Source organism: Poecile atricapillus, chromosome 2, assembly GCF_030490865.1.
Source record: "Poecile atricapillus isolate bPoeAtr1 chromosome 2, bPoeAtr1.hap1, whole genome shotgun sequence".
NCBI classification, from domain to species: domain Eukaryota; kingdom Metazoa; phylum Chordata; class Aves; order Passeriformes; family Paridae; genus Poecile; species Poecile atricapillus.
The window spans coordinates 108999622-109020065 of record NC_081250.1 but is presented as its reverse complement, the minus strand read 5'-3'; the positions used below and the strand labels follow the sequence as shown (position 1 = coordinate 109020065).

Here is a 20444-nt window from a genome sequence, read left to right as displayed (position 1 = left end):
TTCCAAAAGTAGGACGATTTTTTTTTTAAATTATCAGATTTCTCTGCAAGTATACAAAATATTTCTCCATGGCTACTTCACTGTGTGTTTAACTTGGACTGAATTTTTGCAGACAAATTGTAAATGTTTTTAATAAGAGAACTATTATTAATATAGTTGTCAATAAAAACAAATTTTCAGACATTTTAATCTGCAATTCCCTAACTTTCTAATTGTTCTAAACTTCCTGAATCCTTCTGCAATTTTTGAGAACACTCACTGAAAGGGGAGCAACAAACTCGTGAATATAGACAGCCCCTACCATCTCTCCTATACTTAATCCAACAGGAAGTATTGGAAATTCCAGAGCATCTCATCCATTCTCAAAATAAGGGAGATTGTTCTATGAAGATGGCTTGTTTGCAGAATTTTTGCAAAACAGCAGTTGTTGAGGGAATAAGAGGTATATTGGATGCAGAGGGATCTGTCAGGGGATATGGCTGTGAAACTCTTCTGAACTATAACATAATTTTCAGATCTGTAAAAATGCCAGATTCTGGCCAACTTTAACAGCAATTGAAAAAGGCACAACCTTAATGTAAGGATCATGCTCCTCCCAAAGTTACGCTCTCTGCTTCAGAGCCTGGAGTAAAATACCTGAGATGGAAAAAGAACTTTTCAACAAAAATAAAATTATGCATTTTCCCTGATCTCATTCTGCTAAAAAGACAAAGAATTTTTCTGAAGTTTTGAAAAAAACACTTGGTTTGAAACAGAGAATTAAAATTTATTACCTAAAATAAAGGAAATACTACAGTAAATGAAAATAAGATTTGGTGATAGAAAATATTACTATCTAAATATAGGTGTTAAAATTGTATTTAATAATGAAAGTGGCAATCTACATGACAGCTCTCACAATTTTATTAAAGCAAATTATTAGAATTTCATTAAATTAAATTATTATCTATGCTGTCTATGCTGGTTTACTATAAACAACTAGGGTTACAGTTTTCTAATTTTTATTACTAAGAAGTCAGGAATAGTAAGATTTATCTTTTCGAAATTTCTTTGTTTCTTTTTTGTAGGTGTTACATACATACCTCTTCAAAGAAGTCAACAGCTTCATTCACACCAGTGAATTCTGGGTATGGCTGAAGAGGGAGTCTGGGACTCTGCAGACTGAATAAATCAGAAAAAAAGTTAAAATTATTACTTGATATCACTGGAAAGACAATCAAGAAAAAGGAAATACTTCAAATCATAAATAATAAAAAAAAGTATTCACTGAAGCTAACTTTTTAAGAAGCAAGTCCACCTCTTCCTAATGGCCTAATCAATATGAAGCAGCTCTGTGAAACTTTCTGTTGTGGAGATTAGAAATCATCATACGCCCTTGTTAGAAGTCACCATCCTTTCAGTCGATCCTCAGTTACAAGTCGATCATCCTTTCTCACACCATATGATTAAAGCCTTGTTCTGGATTTTTAATTTTTTTTTTTTTATTTTTTTAAGATATCCCACTGAATAGAGATGCTATGCTGATCAGAAGGTCTCTGTCTTGATTTTCAATAGAAACTCTCCATGCCAAACAGCTTGAAGGCAGTGGGCACTGATGCTGAATGAGATTCTTGGAAGAATGAAGCACAAGCAATCAGTTTGAATACATTGATCCCAGATCTTCACACTAAGGGTATAAACATGAAGCCAATTACACAATATGCAAATATATTGTACCACATCTGGATTACAAATGCTCAGCTTCTTCTCCATAGAGAAATCCTTTACAAAATTCATTAGCAATTAACAGAAATATAACTATGGTGACAGATACAATTTAGCTACCAGAAAGGGAAAAAAAAAATTCTCCAAATCATATATATATGTATATATATATATAAATCATACATATACAAATCACACACACACCATATATATACATGTGTATGTGTATACACACACACATATTAATCTATATCTCAATAAAAAGTGATTAGTGCTGCCGAGGCTTGCTAAAGCAGGAACAAATCTGCTGTATGCTACATTCTTCTATCCTAGCCCAGCTGATTTTCAAATGTGAGCATAGCAATGCACCAATGCTGCAGCTGTAGTTACCTTTCTGTGTCTTTCATTGCCTCGATGTAAGAAAAAAAACTTGAAAAACATGTAGAGCTATGCATCTTAAGTAATGATAGGGCCAGAAAAGCCCACCAGGATAAACTGTTCAAGTTCTGTAAGAAATTATAAGTTACAGTCAAATAAATATTACTTACTTACTGCTATGACCACCTTTTTTCCCCTCTTTCTGAGAATATGTCCCTGAATAAAAGGACAATTAGAATTTACTGGGGTTTTTAGTTCATATAAGTACATGAAATACTATACTAAAAAAAACAAAGACTCAGATTGAATAATTCAATGTCATACTTATTTTACTGAAGTTAGAGAAAGACAGCAACACTAACAATAACATTTAAATTATTCTAATTTTTAAAATATTTAAGCAGTTTTAGTGTCTGTGCCACTCAGTTTTTCTCATCCACTTGATGCTATCTACGTAAAACTGCATTCTTCTTGGCCATACATGACTATTTACTTTCTAAAGCAATAAATCATTTTCATGTGGTGCCAACAACTAACTATCTTACTATTCAGAAAAATCTCCCTCCCCTTAGGAATTTCATGAGTAAAGTTGCTACACAGAATATACAAATATGCTTTTTCCCCATTGCCTGTCACAGACTACTCAAAATAAATCTGGAGTCTTAGGATGACAACAGAATTCAAGTTAAAAAACACTGTTTTAAAAACTTGGATTTTTGTTTTTGTTAGTACTTCTTTCTTTTTTGTTAGGAGAATTTATCTGGATTAGCTGATGGTGTGTGTAGCCTTTGTGCCATAGTAAAAAACATTTACTGTTTTTTCCATTACTGTGATAAAACTCATTAATAAGCATTGGATGCCCTCAGACCCATTAATTGTGTGATTTGTTTTTTGGGTTTTTTTTAACAGAAGTATTTCTTCATATGTCATGAAGAATACAAGAAAACTGGGCAAAAACTGATATGCCCTTAGTACTTTTCTCAATGCATCTACACATGCATCTTGTAAATTCTTAGACATAGGAACATGGATATACATGTGTGCAGTGTAACTCAACTTCCTAAAAGCACATGCATTAATGTCAGATAAAGGCTGAAACTGTCAGTAAAGTACTTAATTTGAATAACTTGAATTGAGGAAAGGAGTAGTAGTGGCAGTACCTGGCAGATTAAATGTAAGAATAGACCCACAAGGGAAAGGGTCTCCTTTTCCAAAATATTTGAAGCCATGAGCAATCTAGTATGTTCCAAATTGAAAGCATTCATTTTTTTAACAGAATTTTTATGAACCTTAGGAATGAAAATTAATTTGGACAAGTTGAAAGAGAGACTCAACTCCATGACTAACATGGGAATTACCCTAATCCTCTCTTCAACTCAATCATGGAATTTTAACAAGGTTTCCCTGGAAGCCCTTGAGATCTCCTAGCTTGAACATTAACTTATGTCCACTATTTTCATACTAGTTAAAACACAGTCATAAATGCAATCTGAGGCTGAACTAGGAGATCAACCCTTTGAGTTCTAAATCACTTGTTTGAATCCGTGCCAGAAATTGCTGGGTTTTGCATGATATACATGAAAAAATGTATGACAAATGTGTGACAATGTCATCCTAGCAGCAGTACTAACTCTGAATTTGCAGCCATGCCAACTTAATGCTAGATTATTTCTGTGGGGGAAAAAATAAAAAAGGTGTTCTCTTGGGTTTATGCTACAGATGAAGGATTCCCTGAGGAGTCATTCATGTTTGGAAGCAACGCACAAATTTCTGCTCTGTTCTCCCAAACAAGTGCCTCTCACCATAAAGAGATGTGGTGCCGAGACTGTACCTCAAAAGGTATTACCTACCCCTGCTCTCTTATATCTTTATCCCAATACCCAGAAGTAGGGAACTATGTGCCAGTGGAAACTATTATTTTTAAGTAAATGAGGGAAGCCCACTGCTTGATTCAAACTTGTTCAAGGCTGGAAAATTCACTAAAATGATGTTGGTGAGAGCAATTTTTCTGCCAGCGTTACTAATCCTGCCAGGTAAATTTAAAGGCAGCAGTAGAACCATAAGAAGAATCAGGCAGAGCTCAGATCTGGTAACTTGCCAGATACGCTGCAGAGCCTTCAGTTCTTCTGGCCTTTAGGGATGGATGGATTGAAGGATGTGAGAGGCCAGGCTCATTAGGTGACAGGTAATTATTCTCATAGGACAGCTGGTTTATGGAGTAGTTTCTAATGTGAGATTTGCATTCTGTAAAACACTTATTAAAGTGAATAAATGCTCAGATACAGCCATTAGTAAATGCTAATATTTTGCCTGCCTATCAGAAAATACAAACGGGAATCTTTTACTCAGGGAAAGTCAGTTTCATAACCAAATCCAAGCGTTTTTCTTTAAAACTGATAAAAAGACCAAACACATGCTCTGTCAGGTGCAAAACCGAGAAACTCGTCCTTGTAACAGGATATAAACATCAGCTGTGCCCTTCTTGCGTACTCTCTCTCCCTCTTTGGCTAAATTTTAATCCAGAAACTCATGACCAGCCGTAGTTTCCTTCTCTCATTGTTCTTCCCAACTCTTGGGATCGGTACAATTACACGGGCTACAACTTTAAAGAGGGAGCGGGAAGGGACGCGCGGGCGGGGGGGGAGGCTGTGTTGCTAGCTGAGGCCGCCTCTGCTCGGCTGAGTCTCATGTGGTGTTCAAGCCTTGCAGGTGGTGTCTGGCTCGGCCGGTGCCCGGGCTCTGCTCTGCCCCGCGGAGGCGGCGGGCGGCGCGGCTGCGGCTCCGGCACGGGCTGCGGGCACAGGCGGGCGCGCATCACCCCCGCGGCTCCGGGGCCTTCTCTCCCCCCGCTCCCCTGCCTTGGGTGCGCAGCTGCATCGCAGCTCACGAGTGACCGCTATTTTCAATTCCCAAGCTAATGAAATCAGCATCGTAAAAGCACGTACTTACCCCGCCTTTCCCCGGCAAAAATATTAAGGCAAATCCGTTGTTTCCTTTCAAAACATTGAGCGTGACGGTTTGCATTACTTTCTAACGGGGGAGGGTGGTGGGAGGGGTGGTTGGGAAGAGCATTTTTCTTGCAAGTTTAGGTGTAAAGATGCTCTAAAATAAATAATGCACCATTTTGAATGAACACTTCATGAGATTGCCTAAGGGCCAATGCCTACGAATCCTTCCCTTACTATGTCCCAGGATGAGAGCTCTGATGCATAGACACAAAACAACTTTGCCGATTGTGGGCGAGCGAAAATCCGTGCCGGCTCCGCAAATGACCCAGCACTTGCTACTTGCTTCTCTAACTGTTCGCTCAGCAGCACTCCCCAGCTCCGTTCCGCACGCTGACATTTTTGGACGCGCGGACTGCGGACCCAGCCAAGCTTTTGAAAACATTTTCTAATAAAATTCAGCAGGTAGCTTAGAAAAAAAGAAATACGGAATGAGGGGGAGGGAAGGTGGACAAATGAAAAGAAAAAAAAAAAAAAACGAAAGCTAAGCAGTAACAGCTGAGCGGAACTTGCCGAGCCGCCAGCACCGGGCGGCGGGCAGGGCCGTCCCACGCCCCCGGGCTGGGCAGCAGCGGCGCCCCCGCCGCTTCTCGCTGCACCGACTGTCCCCTGCCGAGCACGGCGGGGACGGGTCCTTCCTTCCAGCCCCGGAAAGTTCTCGCCCCCCAAAACCACTGCAGTACACCAGGTGTCTGGGCTGGAATTTATTTCGTTCCACCGCTCTTTAGCTGTTAGCGTTGCAGGGTCAACGGGCGCTGGCGCCTGCCCCGCTGCCCCCAGCGCCCGCTCTCCGGGGACCGAGGAGGGGCAGTACTAGTCGCAAGCACAGCGGCGAATTTCCCCGGCGCTCAGTGTGCCGTGCCGTTCCCATTGGCCGTGCGGCCGGCAGGGAGCGACGGGAGGCGGAGAGGGAGCTGCCAGCAGCAGACAGGCAAGCAGGCAGGCACCGGGCGAGCGCGTAGACAGGCGCACGGCAGGCAGAGGCTGCTGGGGTATTGTTATCATTGTGCTTCGGCGGAGGGCTTTGCCTGCAGGGGGAGGGGTGGAGGGAGGAGAAGAAAGAGGGAGAGAGAAAGTGCGGGGTGAGCATGCAGCAGGGCTGGGGCCGGCGAAGCGGCGGTGCTGGCGTGCCTGGGCTGAGGCGCTGAGAGGAGCCGCCTGCCCGAGCTCGCTGGGGGGCACCGGCGGGAGGAGCGAGGCGGGCACGATCCAGGCGTGGGGAAGGCTGCCAGCCGAGGGGAGCCGCCGCCGCACCGGCCTCGCAGCAGCAGCAGCGACTACTTCTTTCTTATCTCCCAGCCTTTTGTTCGCCCATCCTCCTCCTCTTCTTCCCTGCCCACCCTCTGCACCGCGGAGGGGGCTCGGCAGAGACAAGCAGGCTGACCCAGAGCTGAGTTTCACCCATCCTCCGCCCCCCGCGCTCTCTCCCTCCGCTGCATCGCTGCCCATGAGCTAGAGCGGCAGCCGGCTCCGGCAGGCGGGGGCAGACGCCGACCGCAGCTCCCGGCAGCTGCCGCTGCCCGACCCTCCCCGCTGCTCCCCTCGCCCCGCTCCGCGGGCTCCAGCCGCGCTCCGGAACTGCTGGGGGCCGCCCTGCCGCCGCCCCTCCTCGCCTCCATGTGCCGGGTAGCGGGAGCGCCGCCGCGGATCCTGCCGCCGCTGGCGCTGATGCTGCTGGCGGCCCTGCAGCAGGTAAGCACCGCCGGCGGGGAGCGGGCCGGGCTGCGGCTCTTTGTTCCCCTGCGGGCGGCGATGCCCGGGGAAGGCGGGAGAGCCGGGGGGGAAGGGGGGGGGGAGCAGGCAGGCTCCGCTTCGTGGTGGGGGTCTCGGGGAGGGGGCAGGGATAGGCAGCCCCGCCGCCGGGGTGCCCCGAGGTGGCTCGGCCGCTCGTGCAGAGCCACCTGCTCGGGGCAGCCCCGCCACCGGGCTGCGCGCCGCGGGGAGAGAGAGAGGGGGGAACTCCTGCCCGGGGCCGGCTGAGAGGGAGAGGGTGGTCCCGAGGCGCGAGAGGTGATGGGGGCACCGATCACCCCTCATTCCGGGGAGAGCAGGTGCCGCGGGACGTGGGGGGGAAGCTGGCCCGTACCCGCACGCCTGGCAGGAACATGGGAGCTCGGCCCCGGCGCGGGCGCGGGGGACAAACTACTGGAGTGGGGGACGGAGCGAACATTTCCCCCCTCCGCCCCGCGTGATGACGGGAGGGCTGAGGTGCCAGAGGGGTTCGGGGCAGAGAGCAGCCCCCGCGCCTCGGCTATCCCCGGCTCCCTCGCCCGCTAATCCCTTCCCCGGGAAGAATTTAATCAGCCTCCGCCTGGGCGCTGGGCTTCCCCACCCCCTGCCGCTAACGGGAATTTCCATTGGGACGGGCTCGGGCCCCGAAGTGTTTAATTTATTATTATGAAAGTCCTGCTGCTGCCTCCCCCCGGCCGCCTCGCCGGGGCGCTTCGGGCGGGCGAGTGACGGGGTCCCGAGCAGGTGGTCGCGGGGCAGTGCGCCGCTAGTGCTGCACGCCAGCAGCGGTCTGCTGCTCCCCGTGGGGTGCAGAAAGTGGAGGTCTGGGGCGAGATGGGAGTGACCGGGAGGGTGTGGGGAGGACGGGGAGACAAAATGGATCCCGCTGGGGCAGCAGGGGCAGTGCCCGCGGGGTGGTGGTTGGGCTCCCCTCCGGCGGCGGGGGGTGATCGGAGCGGGAGCGGAGCCGGGGCACCCGGTGGGTTCCCCGTTCGCTTTGTGCTCGCTGAGCTCGTATCCGGCGCGGCGCCGGGGGCGGAGAGGGCGGTAAGTCCGAGGGACAGATGGCGCAGATCATCGCCTCTTAATGGTATTTGCGATTGGGGCATTTCTGTCGGGCCGGGGGAGCGGGTTGAGGCGAGGCCGGGGTGCCGGGGCGGGCAGGGCGCCCTCCCGCAGCGGCTGGCGCAGGGCAGGGGGAGGCGGCGGGCGCAGCCACTGTCCATGGTGCGGCCCCGCTCCCTCCGCCGCACCGGGGGCGGGAGGAGCCCGCCCGGCCTCCCGTCTCCTCTCCGCTTCTCCGTCTGACACTCCCGTCCCCTCACGGGGTCCCCGGGCATTTGAGTCCTTCAGGCAGTTTCTGAGGCGTTCTCAGGGGCTGATGACTTGCACCAAGCGAGCGAGATGCTGGAACGGTGCTCCACGGCAGCCGGGGATTTTCCCTTGAGTCCTAGGAGGACGCGAGGCAGGGTGGCTGGCGTGACACGGGAGTGTCCGGCTGAGCATGAGCGGCTGCATGTGATAGCAGACACCCTGTTCAGAAACTTGTGTGTGCCACTTACCGGCTGTTGTTGTGTTGGGTTGGTTTTTTCATGTGTTTTTTTTTTCAAGTCCTTATGTGCTGTTTACTGTATGTGTGATCAGTTCTGTTTAGTCTTCCTATCTCAATAAATCTTTAAAGCACAAAATCTGCAGTAAGCTTTTATTCCATCTTTTTTTTTTTTAATTTTTTTTTTATTTTTTATTTTTCCCCTATCCGAGGCAGGTTTGAAATTGAAGCACAGGCTGTGAATTAAGGACAAGAACTAGCCATGTTGCTTTAATGTATCACTCAGTGTCACTGGCACTTTACGGTTGGGGGATCCAATTTCCCTCTTGTTTGGGTATCCATTGAATCAGTTTAGGGTTGATTTTTAATAGTGTGTAACAAAATTGGAACTTAGGTATGAAATCAGATTTATAGACCTTTGTCTGTACAACATTTTCATTTTAAGAGCTCTTTTTTCTCCCCCCTTCTTCCATACTGCATACTTGTATACTGCAAGAACCTTCAACAGCTAGGTGCGGTGCTAACTTTTTCCCCCCCTGTCCTTATAGTTTTGGTAGGAGGTTATTTGTATTGGGTTCTTCTGAAGTGTTGAACATTTTCACTTAGTTTTTCCTGTCTGCAACACAGCATCTATCTACCTTTATTTTCTAGAGCTACTAATCAGTTTGTTACTCGTTAATGGTATAGGAAAGCTGTCATTATGGAATTACTTGAAAGATTGTAACTGGAGCCAGATTTTAAGGTCAGATCTGTGGATGTTGTTTATGTACAGGAAATAAAGCTTAAGAGTTTTGGCAGTGTGCAACCTGCACAAGAAAGAAGGGAATGAAAACTGCACTCTGTTTTGCTGGTTAGCGTACCAGTATGAGTCTGGGAATATTACGTGAAAAAAATCCTGACAGAAGAGAGGATGAAAGGAGTGAGTCTTGTTTTTCTGCCTAAAACAACAATTCCAATCCAACGAAAGAATGGGAAAGCTAGTATGAGTTTACAGGAATGAAACTACTCTTAGAAATAAACTGGAACACAAATTAGAAATAAAGTGCTCAAAAGGGGAATATTTTTTTTAATATGAGCTGATTCAATCATTACATGGATGTTTTCTGTTCCTTAATCAAAAACAAGTAAACAATAAAGCAGTTTTGGAGCCTTTTCAGCTTAGGTGACTGGTTTGAATTCGAATTATGATGACAGAGAACATAAGTTATTACCCTCTGCAGGCAATTTTGGTCTTATTCCAGGTCTTAGTGAATGTATCCAGGTGATAAAGCTACTACCCTAAATGACACTCCTGTTAAGCTGCCTCAGCTGAGAATCCGGCAGTGGCATTTCTTGCCAGCTCTACCCCTCTAATAATTGCCCCCAGCAGCAGTAGTCTCTGGCAGAATTGGGGTGAGAAGTATTAGTGTTGTTTTGTGCAGAAACAAGCAAGATCCCCTATTGTGGGTAAATCTTCTGTCGCTCACAACATACCTGTGTCTTAGATTTCTTGTTTTTTATCTGTATAAGCAGGATTTTGCGATGTCTCTGAGAAATGTCTCCATTAGCAGACTCCAACACCATTAGCTCCTTTCAAAGTACATTGAATGCAATTGAATGCATTTTATAACACATTCATAAGCCCCTGACCAGGGTAGTTATGTGGAGTACCTCAGGCTTTTTGGACGTTGATCTTTGTGTTCTGGTTTTGTTTTGTCTTCAAAGACTCCATTGGAAAGGTTAAATGTGGCAGGGTATTGCATAAGGGAGCTCTCCAATCCTTGTCTGTCTGGTCTAGGTGATAGTGATACCACTGACACAGCCTCAAAATTCAGATAATTGCAGAGCTGAATTTCTGTGGATGTTAAACTGAATGTATTATTTAAATATAATTTGTTAAAATAATTTTTTAAAAACTCCTTTTTACATCTATTATAGGACAGATAAGATTGTGTAATTCAACGAGTTTTTTGAATTTAAGTCATAGGTTGACAGGATATAATCAGATTTTTTTTAATACACAAAATTATGTGGGCAGATATTGTAGCAAGCTCAGAAGTACATATTCTGCTTGTGTACCAGAAGGCATATATTCTGATGTTGTCAATCTATGTATTTTTAATATATGTGTGTTTTCTGGAGAGCCTTCTATTGCTCTCTCTCTTTCTGGGTAGTACTGCTACCTAGACATGCAGCTCAGTGTGCTGAAAAGATGAATGCATAGTTCTATGATACCAGCTTTTAAAATACTGCCCAAAATTACCATATTGAACTATGTCTAGTCAAGAGTATGAAATTCAAAAACTTTGCGTTATTTTCCTTTCTGTTTCTAGAAGTTGGAGGACCTCCCAGAAACGTCACTGGAAGAACCCTGTCATATTCTATCTTACTTGGCTTCATTGATGCTTTTATATCAATAATGTAATTTATTACTTCTTTTAATAACTTAGCACTAACAGATGAGACAATTTCTTTGTGACAGAATTGCATGTGTATGTTTAAAAATAGCTTGAGGAAGCTGTGAGTAAAGTTATTTTTACTCAATACAGACAGTATTGTGTAAGGGACTTGTCATGTGGTGAGGAGCAGAAATTTTTGAATGGCTTTTCCTGCTTAACAAAATCATTTACCAGTAAAACTCTCTTTCTGTTTCTCACTGCTTTTTTAGGTTAACAAAAAAGTTCAGAAAGCTTGGAATAATTTCAGTAGTTACCAGTGCTCCAATTAGGATGAGAGCATAACTTGTGAGCGATGTTCACCCACAAGCACAAGTCCATTCCCAAAGGCTATGCAATCTCTATTGTTCCCTGGAATTTTTATTTCAAATTTTTGTTATAAGGGGTAGGAGGAACCCTTAGTGGCCTTATGGAGTAGCCTGCTTCCACTACCCCAGTGACACCAGTTGTGCCAAGGTTCAGTGAGACAGATCACAGAATAAGCTGATAATCCCAGAATGATCATTGAGTCCAGCTCCTGGCCATGGATAACACCATCCCCTCACCATGTGCCTGAGAGCATTGTCCAAACTTTAGGTGGAGAGTAGTGAAGGCAAAAAAACATACTTGACATCCCTTGCAGGAGCAGTGGTAGAGCACTTCTGACTTAGCGCTGAACTGAGACTCACTTGTTGGCCAACAGTAGCATGCAGTGAGGTGAATCCTGAGAGGAAAGAAACATACATTATTGCAGAATGAGTTTAAGGAAGATCTATATTTTCCTCAAGTGCATTTGTAGTTTGTGAGTGAGCTGAGAGGGATCTTTTTCACCTGGGTGTTGGACCATGTTGCTGTTCACCTTGAGAGGTACATAATCCAAGTGTGCATGATTCATCATTTGATTTGATCCCGCACTTCTTGTTGAAAGATCATGGGAGCTCTGTCTGAATAAAGAAGGGAAATTAGGCTTTCTATTTTTAAATGGCTTATGAAAACAGATACAGTATCAGCAGCTTACAAGATGGAAGGTAATTCACTGCCAAATATTTTCAGCATTTCACTTAAAGTATTTGGTTTTAGTCAGTATTCGTATATTTAATTAAATACCATGTTTCCAAAAGGCACATTTATCCTCTGCTCTAGGCACTCCTTGACATATTTAAAAAATATTTTTACCAACAGACTCCTCTAGGGACTCTCCCATTCCTTATAATTAGCATATAATTATCACCCAGCAGCTGAAGACATAGTTAAAATTTTGTGATCCCCCCCAAGGAGGCCGTGCAAGGCCTTCCCAAAGGTCAGTAAAAAGCAGCATCCTCCTGTATGGAATAGCAGCAGTTTTATTGGCTGAGATGTTCAGTGCGAGCAATACAATGGCTATTATCAAATCAGAGAGAGGTCATTTCTTGTAGAGACATTAGATCATGTGGTCAAATAGAGGACCAATTTTTTTTAAAAGTTATTATTAAAGCAATTATTAAAACTTGGACACACAGAAATTTTAAGATATCCTTCTCTGAGCTGGGACTTAGGCTGAAGAACCATGTGTTTTGGAAGATGCAGCCACCCCCCTGTTTTCCTAGCTGAGGGAGGGGGAAAGTCTGAACTTGGATCCTGGCTTTGAGCTATGTGGGGTATTACTAAATAATTGTCTAAATTTTTAATAAAGCAAATTAATATTGTCTGTCATTAGGGGTTGACAGGATAGGCTGTGAATATGGTTTGTAAAGCTGGGGGACAAACAGAAGCAGAGCAGGGCTTGGTAGTGCTGGTGGATGAGAGACTGGACATGACCAGAGAGAGAGACTTTTTATATGGGCATATAGAGATGGGATGAGTATGAATGGCTACAGACTGAAAAATAGTAGGTTGAGATTAGTTACTGTTCACTGGGAGGGTGGTAAGGCAGTGGAACCAGTTGCCCAGGGAAGTTGGAGATGCGCCATCCTTGGGAGTGTTCAAGGCTGGGTTGGATGGGGCTTTTGAGCAAGCCCCACAAGTTTAGGGGAAGGTTATCCCTGCCCATGGGCAGGAAGGGTGAAAATAGGTGACTTACATGCCTTCCAGCTCAAGGCATTGTATGGTTCTATGAACTTTTGGTGGTTTAAGGCAAGTTAGTTTAAACCAGATAGTAGCGTGAAAGTTGTAGATTCTCTTTTTTGGGGAATGTGCTTGAGAGCTATAAGTGTTGGTTTAGGAAATTGGATTTTCTGATCTAAAACCTTGTGGTTCATGAAGTAGAGCACTGATTAGAAGTGAAGGTGGTATAACGAATGCCCTTTCTGCTGTAGCTGAATGACCTCGGGGAGGATGTGGCCTGGCACCCACTTTGGAAGCTTTTGGCTTCCAGAACAATTTGAATGAAAGGCACTTTTCTTTTTCTCTAGTTGAACTCCATCGTTGAAAACAAATTGTACTTGACTACATTTGCTGAAGTACTGAGTACTGTGAGAGTATAAACTGTTGGCAGCTTTGTAGCAAGTCGGAGATTTAAGAAAGAGTTGCTGAACATTTTGAGTTCTAGTATCTGAAGCTTTTCTGAGATGTTTCTGTCATCCAGGGTATCTTTCTGCCTTTTGACAGTAAATAGAAACTCGTTACTAAATAAAACCACCTTGTACAGCATATCCCATTGTGTCAGATAATGTCTGTACACAAAACTAAAAATGGACAGAACACAATCTCTAGAGTTGAAACCCAAGTTGCAAGTGAGTATTTGGTATCATCCTGGCTTTTAAATTAATGAAGAAACACCCAGTCTTTAAACACAGTCACAAATGTTTCTGTGATCTGTGCTTAAGTTGAATATTACTTTGGTAATTGTAAATTAATGTTGGCTGTTCAGGAGGAAGAGCTCAAATACCCCGTTCTTGCTTCATCATACATATAATTATGTCAGACATTGTTTTGAACTTCACACAATAATGTCCTGTGAATTGGCTAGACTTGGCAATTGGTAATTGTACTATGCTCAGTTATACTGTTTAGTATGATAGTTCTTTGATACATACCGCTTGGTTTCTCATTTTACTCCCTAGGCTTCTTTTCCTATGGGACTAAGTTACAATGATTATAAAAGAAAGCAGTCTTCCAAAGACAACTTGACGTGCATTTCAGTACAATTGCTGTTAAGAAATTGTGTGTTGTAGTACATGTAGATGCAGAGAAGTAGTTGCAAAAAAGAAAAGACTTGGCTATTTCAGATTGATGGTTACTACTGAACTTCAGTGGTGTTTGCATATGCAGAGGAGGTGGTGAGATTACATTTTGAAGTACATGTTTCTTTAAATGGGTTTTCCCAGATATTTAGAATTTTAAATGCATCTACTTTCTACAATGGAAATTAGTTATGAGTCCAGATCTGTCAATACTAGTGAAGAAGTTCTGCCTTTTCAAAACTTTGAGGCCTGTATTGTTGGAAGATTTTTTTTTTTTTCTGGTGGTATTTAGAAAGAGATGTAAATGCAAATCCCTTAGAATTATACGGTTGAGATTGTAAACAGGTTGTTGTGGCATTTTTGGTTTGGTTTTTTTTTTTGTTTTCTTTCGTATTTTGCTTGGGTTTTTTGTTGTTGTTTTTTGTTTTTTTAGAAGGAGCTGGAATACAGCTTTGGAATTAAACCACAGATTTCATATCTAGAGCTGAAACTAAAGTAACAGAGGAGCAGGGTGTCAAAACTGCAGGCTTAATTGCCTAACTATATCAAAATGGTGAATTCTTTTAATTGATTGAATAACAGTTTTGACAGAAGACTTCTAATTTACGTCATGTTGCTTCATAATTGCCGTTTTCCTGTTGCATTTAATCTGAGATCTACAGTACTGAGTTAATATGCATGATCTGATACCATGTGTGACTATCTCTCTAGCATCTGGAGATGGTAATGCTTATCACTCATTTAGCAGTTAAAAATGGCTAAACAAGTCTTAAAGGATGAGGAAAGCAAAATAGTTTTTTAGAAGTAACTATTTTGCTGTTGCAAAGTCTGTTAGTACTTGAGAGGAGAATTTTCCAAGTGCTTAGCTTATTCAAAACTTTGTGACTCCACTGAGTAGATTTTGTGTGGGTACAAGCTAAGGTGGTTGCTTCTTCTGTCTTAAAAGATGGGTTTTTTTTAAATAGTGTCCTTCTATGGATGAATGTACAAGTAATATTGTCGTACATTTGAAAATGTCTTGGGAATTGTACTAATCACACGAAATCCTGTAAATTATAATAATGTGTCCCATAATCTTCACTAGCTTTCGCCTTTTGCCCCAGATAAGGGGATAAAAATATTTCAGCATCCTTCTTTACTTAGAGTTAAAATAGTTTAAGTCTTGCAGTACTCTTAGGCTGAACTTGATGTGACCCAGTGTGTCTGAAGTTGCAACTTCTACTTAATTCAGAATGCTTAACACAGGGTGATTAAGAATTGCTGAAAATTTGAATTCTTCCTTCCCTTGTGTTTTTATTCTGAAACAATCTTTACAAAGGGCTGTTTTTGGAGAGCAGAGTACAGTCTTTTGTTTCTGGATAAAACTGATGGCTGCAAATGAAAGAATAAAGAAGGCTCTCTATTCATGTTTCCCAGCCTTTGTTTCAGTGGGCATTGTTTCAGTTTATAAGAGCTGTTTAGTACATATAGATTACTGGAAAGGCTGAAAGATTCCCAAATGCATTGGTGCAGTCTTGTTAAAAACCCTGCTATCTCCTCAGCTGCCCACTCAGTACCTTTTTGTTTCAAAGATACCATGAAAAGACTTCTATTTCCTTTTCTACCACATTACTTTAAAGTCACCTTTTGTGCAGTAGTTTAAATGAGCCTTACTATTTTTCTTTCAAATTATGGAAACCTTACCAAACGTATGATTTGAGTTCCAAAGCTGAGGAAACTGGCTGGTTGAAATTTTAGTTATTTTTGATTTGCCATCTTTTTATCTTAAAAACTCAATATGTAAATAACTGTTGGCACATAGCTACAGATCCTGGTTTCAGTTTTGTAGGGAACATAGTCCCCAGGTAGCTAAACTGTTGCTTTATTTGCTTTCTCTTTAGGGTCTCCATATAAACATATTAAACTGCATATGCAGTTGTATACAGGTGAGATACCCATGTGGATCATAAGTCACAACAACTTGATAATTACAAATTCTCTTACTGAGCGCATATCTGGATAGTGCGTTAACTTGTGAGTCAGTAAATTTTAATTTTTTTTTTGGTTTTGCTAGTGTCAGTGTTGAGCTGCACAATTAGGATGCTGTTGGAGTAAATACAATGCAATGGGTTACAGATGGCTCCTTGTATCAGCGATGAAACTGTTCCAACAGGTGTTGACATGCTGAGTTTGGCCATGTTTGTCAGTGGACAGATTATGCTTCTAGTCCCTTTTCCCTGAGGAAACCCTTGTCCCACCTCTGCTTTAACGCTCTCTTTACCTGAGGTTACTATGGTGAGTGGGTGTAACACCATCATCTCCTCTTTCTCCCTCCCTTTTATATTTTTTCCTGTAGGGTTCATTTTGCAAGTCTACGCAGACATGCTTACGTGGCCTTGAGTGGGTCTGCTTGATGGAAGCCCATTTGGGAGAGCAAACAGGAAAATCTAATTTAAGTCTTGATCAAATTTAAATATGATATAATCACACAGTTGTTTGTGCTGTTCAAGACCATACACTACATCTGGGCATGCATGTGGATAGGCCTGTTTTTGGCATGTAGAGGTGTTTGAGGTTGTGCCAGGGCTGTCACGATTTCTTGGATATATCTCAGCCTAGGCTGGAATGGGGGCTGACCTCTCTGCTATCTGTGTACAGTGTGAAAAGGGTTTTGCCAATGTGCAGTCATGTAGCCACATGTAAGGTGGGCCATTTTCTTGTGCAGTACTAAAATGAGACAAAATAAATCCATTGAAAATAAATCTTAGTCTTTTGCCACAGGAAATGTTTGGTTTTGTTTTTTTTTTTTTTTCCAAATAGGCAACAAGCTGTTCTGGAAAATAGCTTTGCTACTAGAAGTATCTTCTGAACATGGAAGACTACAGAACAAACAAGTTTCCAAATGCTGTATTACATTTCTTAATAGAAAGGCATTTATGAAGCTCTTTTAAGAATGTGATTTGAGGGTAAACTTTTTTAATAAGTGAGAGAACAAACAGTTTCAGTGGCTCAGCTTTCCATTGTGCAAATTTAATGAGCTGCTCTACTTTTAACTTAATGTCCCTTTGAAATAGGAGATTGCATTGGAAACATTTGGCTTTATATGGTATCTGTTTGAACACTAACACAAACGTAACTTCTGTTAAGTTACTGCAAATGTAACGTTTTGTCTTAGTTTACTTGCTCTGGTGCAGCCTCACATAGAAATACTCTAAAAAAAGCATTTTACACCAGTGGTTGAAGTGATCCCTTTCAAGTTATCTGGCTGTGAAAAAGTTGACGATGTGTTTTGTGCAACATTTATTTCCAGAGGAAGGAATGTTTTGTTCCCTTTGTAATTCCCCTTCAGTCTAGATGCCTGGTTTAGTGGAAATGTTCAGTTGTCAGAAGAATCGAGATGGTGTATTATTTAGATCTTACCAGACAAGTGGGATTTGTTCCTTCCATTCCAGTTATCAGGAAGATTAACCCTTTGCCCTCGCAGTCCTAATTGCAGTCGTTCAGAAACAAAGATTCTGCTTGTACAAGAAAGCAGCAAATGTGCTAACTGGAATGTTTCTCTGGTGAATCTGGGCTGCAGGTATTACAGACATTCTGTCTTGTGTTTCAGGCACCGATAAAAGCAACCTGTGAAGATCTGTCATGCAAGACTGGATTTCCTGAAGATGTTCACAGTGCAGTAGTGTCACGGAGTGTACATGGAGGACAGCCTCTTCTTAATGGTACTGTTAGAAAACATATTTTGAACTTTTTTTGTTTCTTCTAGTTGTAACCATAAGTTACTCTGGAGCATTTTTATCCTTAAATAGGACACAGACTCTAGCAGGAAGGAACATCAGCTGCTCTGTGATTATTTCTTGATCGCTGTCTTAGGACTTGGAAAATTTATTGTCATTAGTGGCAGCACACACACCTCTGACTGTAATTTGAAAACACTGAGTGTTGCAAAACTTCCCATTGTTATCCTCCAATTCTCAGCACAGCATTCACACTGATGTTTCTTACTACCCCTGACAATATGTATGCCATTAGTCTATACATACAGCATTGTATGTAATGAGTGTGTATGTATGAGGAGGTAAAGAAAATTTCCTTTCTGCTTTACCTCTCATCGAAGAACTGCAGTTACACTCAGCTCATGTTAATGCAGAGATAGTTCCCTTCCTGCTTTTCTGTGGCAATCTGAGGAGAGACACCTATGGAAAGCAAGTAATGGGACAGGCAGCAACACGAGAGAATGGCTGGCTGTGGGCCCCTGGTCGGTGGCCGCAGCGCTGCAGGCCCTGTAAGGAGGTGTGCCAGGAGAGGCAGGACAGTGCCAGGGCTGTCTCAGGTTCAGAGCACTGCTCTCTCACCCTGGCACCTACCTGCATCCGAATGGCACGGTGCCCAGGCTGGGGATGACCTGCTCGCTGAGCACAAGCTCTTTCCTCCGCCAGGGATGCCCTGCAGACAGTATGCCTGCCCAGGTTTGTCCAGATTGGGAATTCAGTTCACTGTTCTTTTTGTGTCTCTATTTTGCAGGGATAGAGTAGGACCCAGAGGCATATACCCTCAATATTTCCTAGATTTCCCAGCCAGTTAAGTTTCAGTATACAACTTTGCAGTAGTACAACACTTTTTAAAAATCTGCATCAGTTTTCTGTTTTCTGAACCGCTAACATTTTTTAAATCTAATTTGGAAATTGTGGAACTAAGAACATCAGTTTTAGACTGTTTCAAATACAGCTTAAATAAGGACTAATTTAATTTAATTTGTTGTTTCTTTCACACATAAATTTGGCTACACAGTTCGAGACATTTAAATGAAAAAAATTCTAATGAGTCTGCAAAACAAATGAAGTAAAAAGCTTTAGTCTTGATTTTACATGCTGTATGTAGCATTCTCTCGTTAATTATGTTTTACAGACCTGTTTTGTGCTTTCTTAGAAGTATAATGGAAACTTGAACACAGGATGAATTGATTAGCTTTAGTGTATTTAAATTTGAGTTATTAAAGCTTTCTCTGTTCAGTTTCAAGAAAGTATATTCTACCAGCACAGACTTTTCTTTTATTAAAAGATGGCTTAGAAATTTATGTATTGAAGTAGATGTTCTGCCAATTGAGAAAATAATAAAGAGGAAAGAGAATGTTCCTCACTTTCCCTTCAAATGGGAGTTAGTAGATGGCTCGCCTGTAGACTCCTGTAATAAACATCAGCCTGAGAATTCCTTGGTATGTGATGAACAGGCACAGGCAGGGGGCTGAAACAGGGATGCAGAGCACAGCAGCCAAATGCTTTGCAAAGTTGCTGCCTTGAAACTACCAAATGTTTGTTACAGGTTAATTGTCATACAGTCAGTTGCTTTTGAAATGGGAGATCACATGAGTTGTGAGATCTACCCTGTCCTGTGAAAGTTCTCTTTATTCTCTGTGGAATCACGGCTGTGTCTTGCAGTTTTTCTCTTTTCCCACCAGTTAGGAACCACAATAGACTGGGTACTAGTTGTTGTCACTGCTCATGCAAACCTGATGATAATGTCTGATCGGCTTTAACTGAGTCCAAACTAGTAACATAGGATGACAAACTGACTTCCTGTCTCATTATTCATCCCAGTCCCATAGTCCCTTCCCTTCTCAGAAGTGAGTGAAGCATGACTGTTGGTTTGTCCTTGAATGGTATTAAAATGCATAACATTTTAGGGAAGTAGGAATTTGAAACAGTGTATGAGGCAAACAGTACGTATCACATCATATCAGCTGGTTGAAAAATGACCTGGGGGAGTCTTTTTCCTACCACCGTTTCCTCAACTGAATTACTGCAGTGGTTAATTCTTTTGAAAATTTTGACATGCTTAAAAGCATATAATTTGCTGGTTACACATAAACATACAGTCCATCATTGCATAGCTTTGACTTAAATTTAATTACACTGTCATTTTGAAATACTATTGTTGTCAAAAGCCTATTTTCTGGTTATTAAACTAGATTCAGATGATGCTGGAAGTTAAGTATAGTTGCATGACATTTGCTTCGTAGGGATAATCATGTGCCTGATTCTGATCTCGGCTGCCTCGCCTATCTAAATGCATGGAATTATTTAAGTTGGAAAAAACCTCTAAAACCATAAAGTCCATCTATTAATCCAGCACTGCCAAGTTAACACTAAACCATGTCCTTAAGCGCTACATCTGCATGTCCTTTAAATACCTCCTGAGACGGTGACTCCAGCAATTTCCTGGGCAGCCTGTTCCAATGCTTGCCAACACTTTTGCTGAAGAAATTCTTCCTAATATACAATCTAAACCTCCTCTATGGAAGGTGATACCATTTTCTCTTGTCCTATCACTTGTTTCTGGAAAAAATGACCAGCCCCTACCTCATTACAATCTGCTTTCAGGTAGTTGTAGAGAGCAGTAAGGCCACACAATTGGCCTTGGCTCACTGATCCAAGTATCACTTTCCTGCCCTCCGGCAGATCATCATTCCTGCCCAACTGGGGTGCACTTAATCCCCTCATCTCAATCATCAGTGAAGATACTA

General features: G+C 42.7%; 1 protein-coding gene across 1 annotated transcript in view; it reads left to right on the top strand.

Annotated features, from left to right (window-relative positions):
• The first annotated feature begins 6142 nt into the window (after positions 1–6142).
• CDH2 (cadherin 2) overlaps positions 6143–20444 on the top strand; it is a 115192-nt gene continuing 100890 nt past the window's right edge. The window contains exons 1-2 of the mRNA XM_058832520.1: positions 6143–6779; positions 17532–17643. Of these exons, the coding sequence (XP_058688503.1) occupies positions 6705–6779; positions 17532–17643 (187 nt within the window). The 5' untranslated portion in view covers positions 6143–6704. The remainder of the gene's footprint in view (positions 6780–17531; positions 17644–20444) is intronic.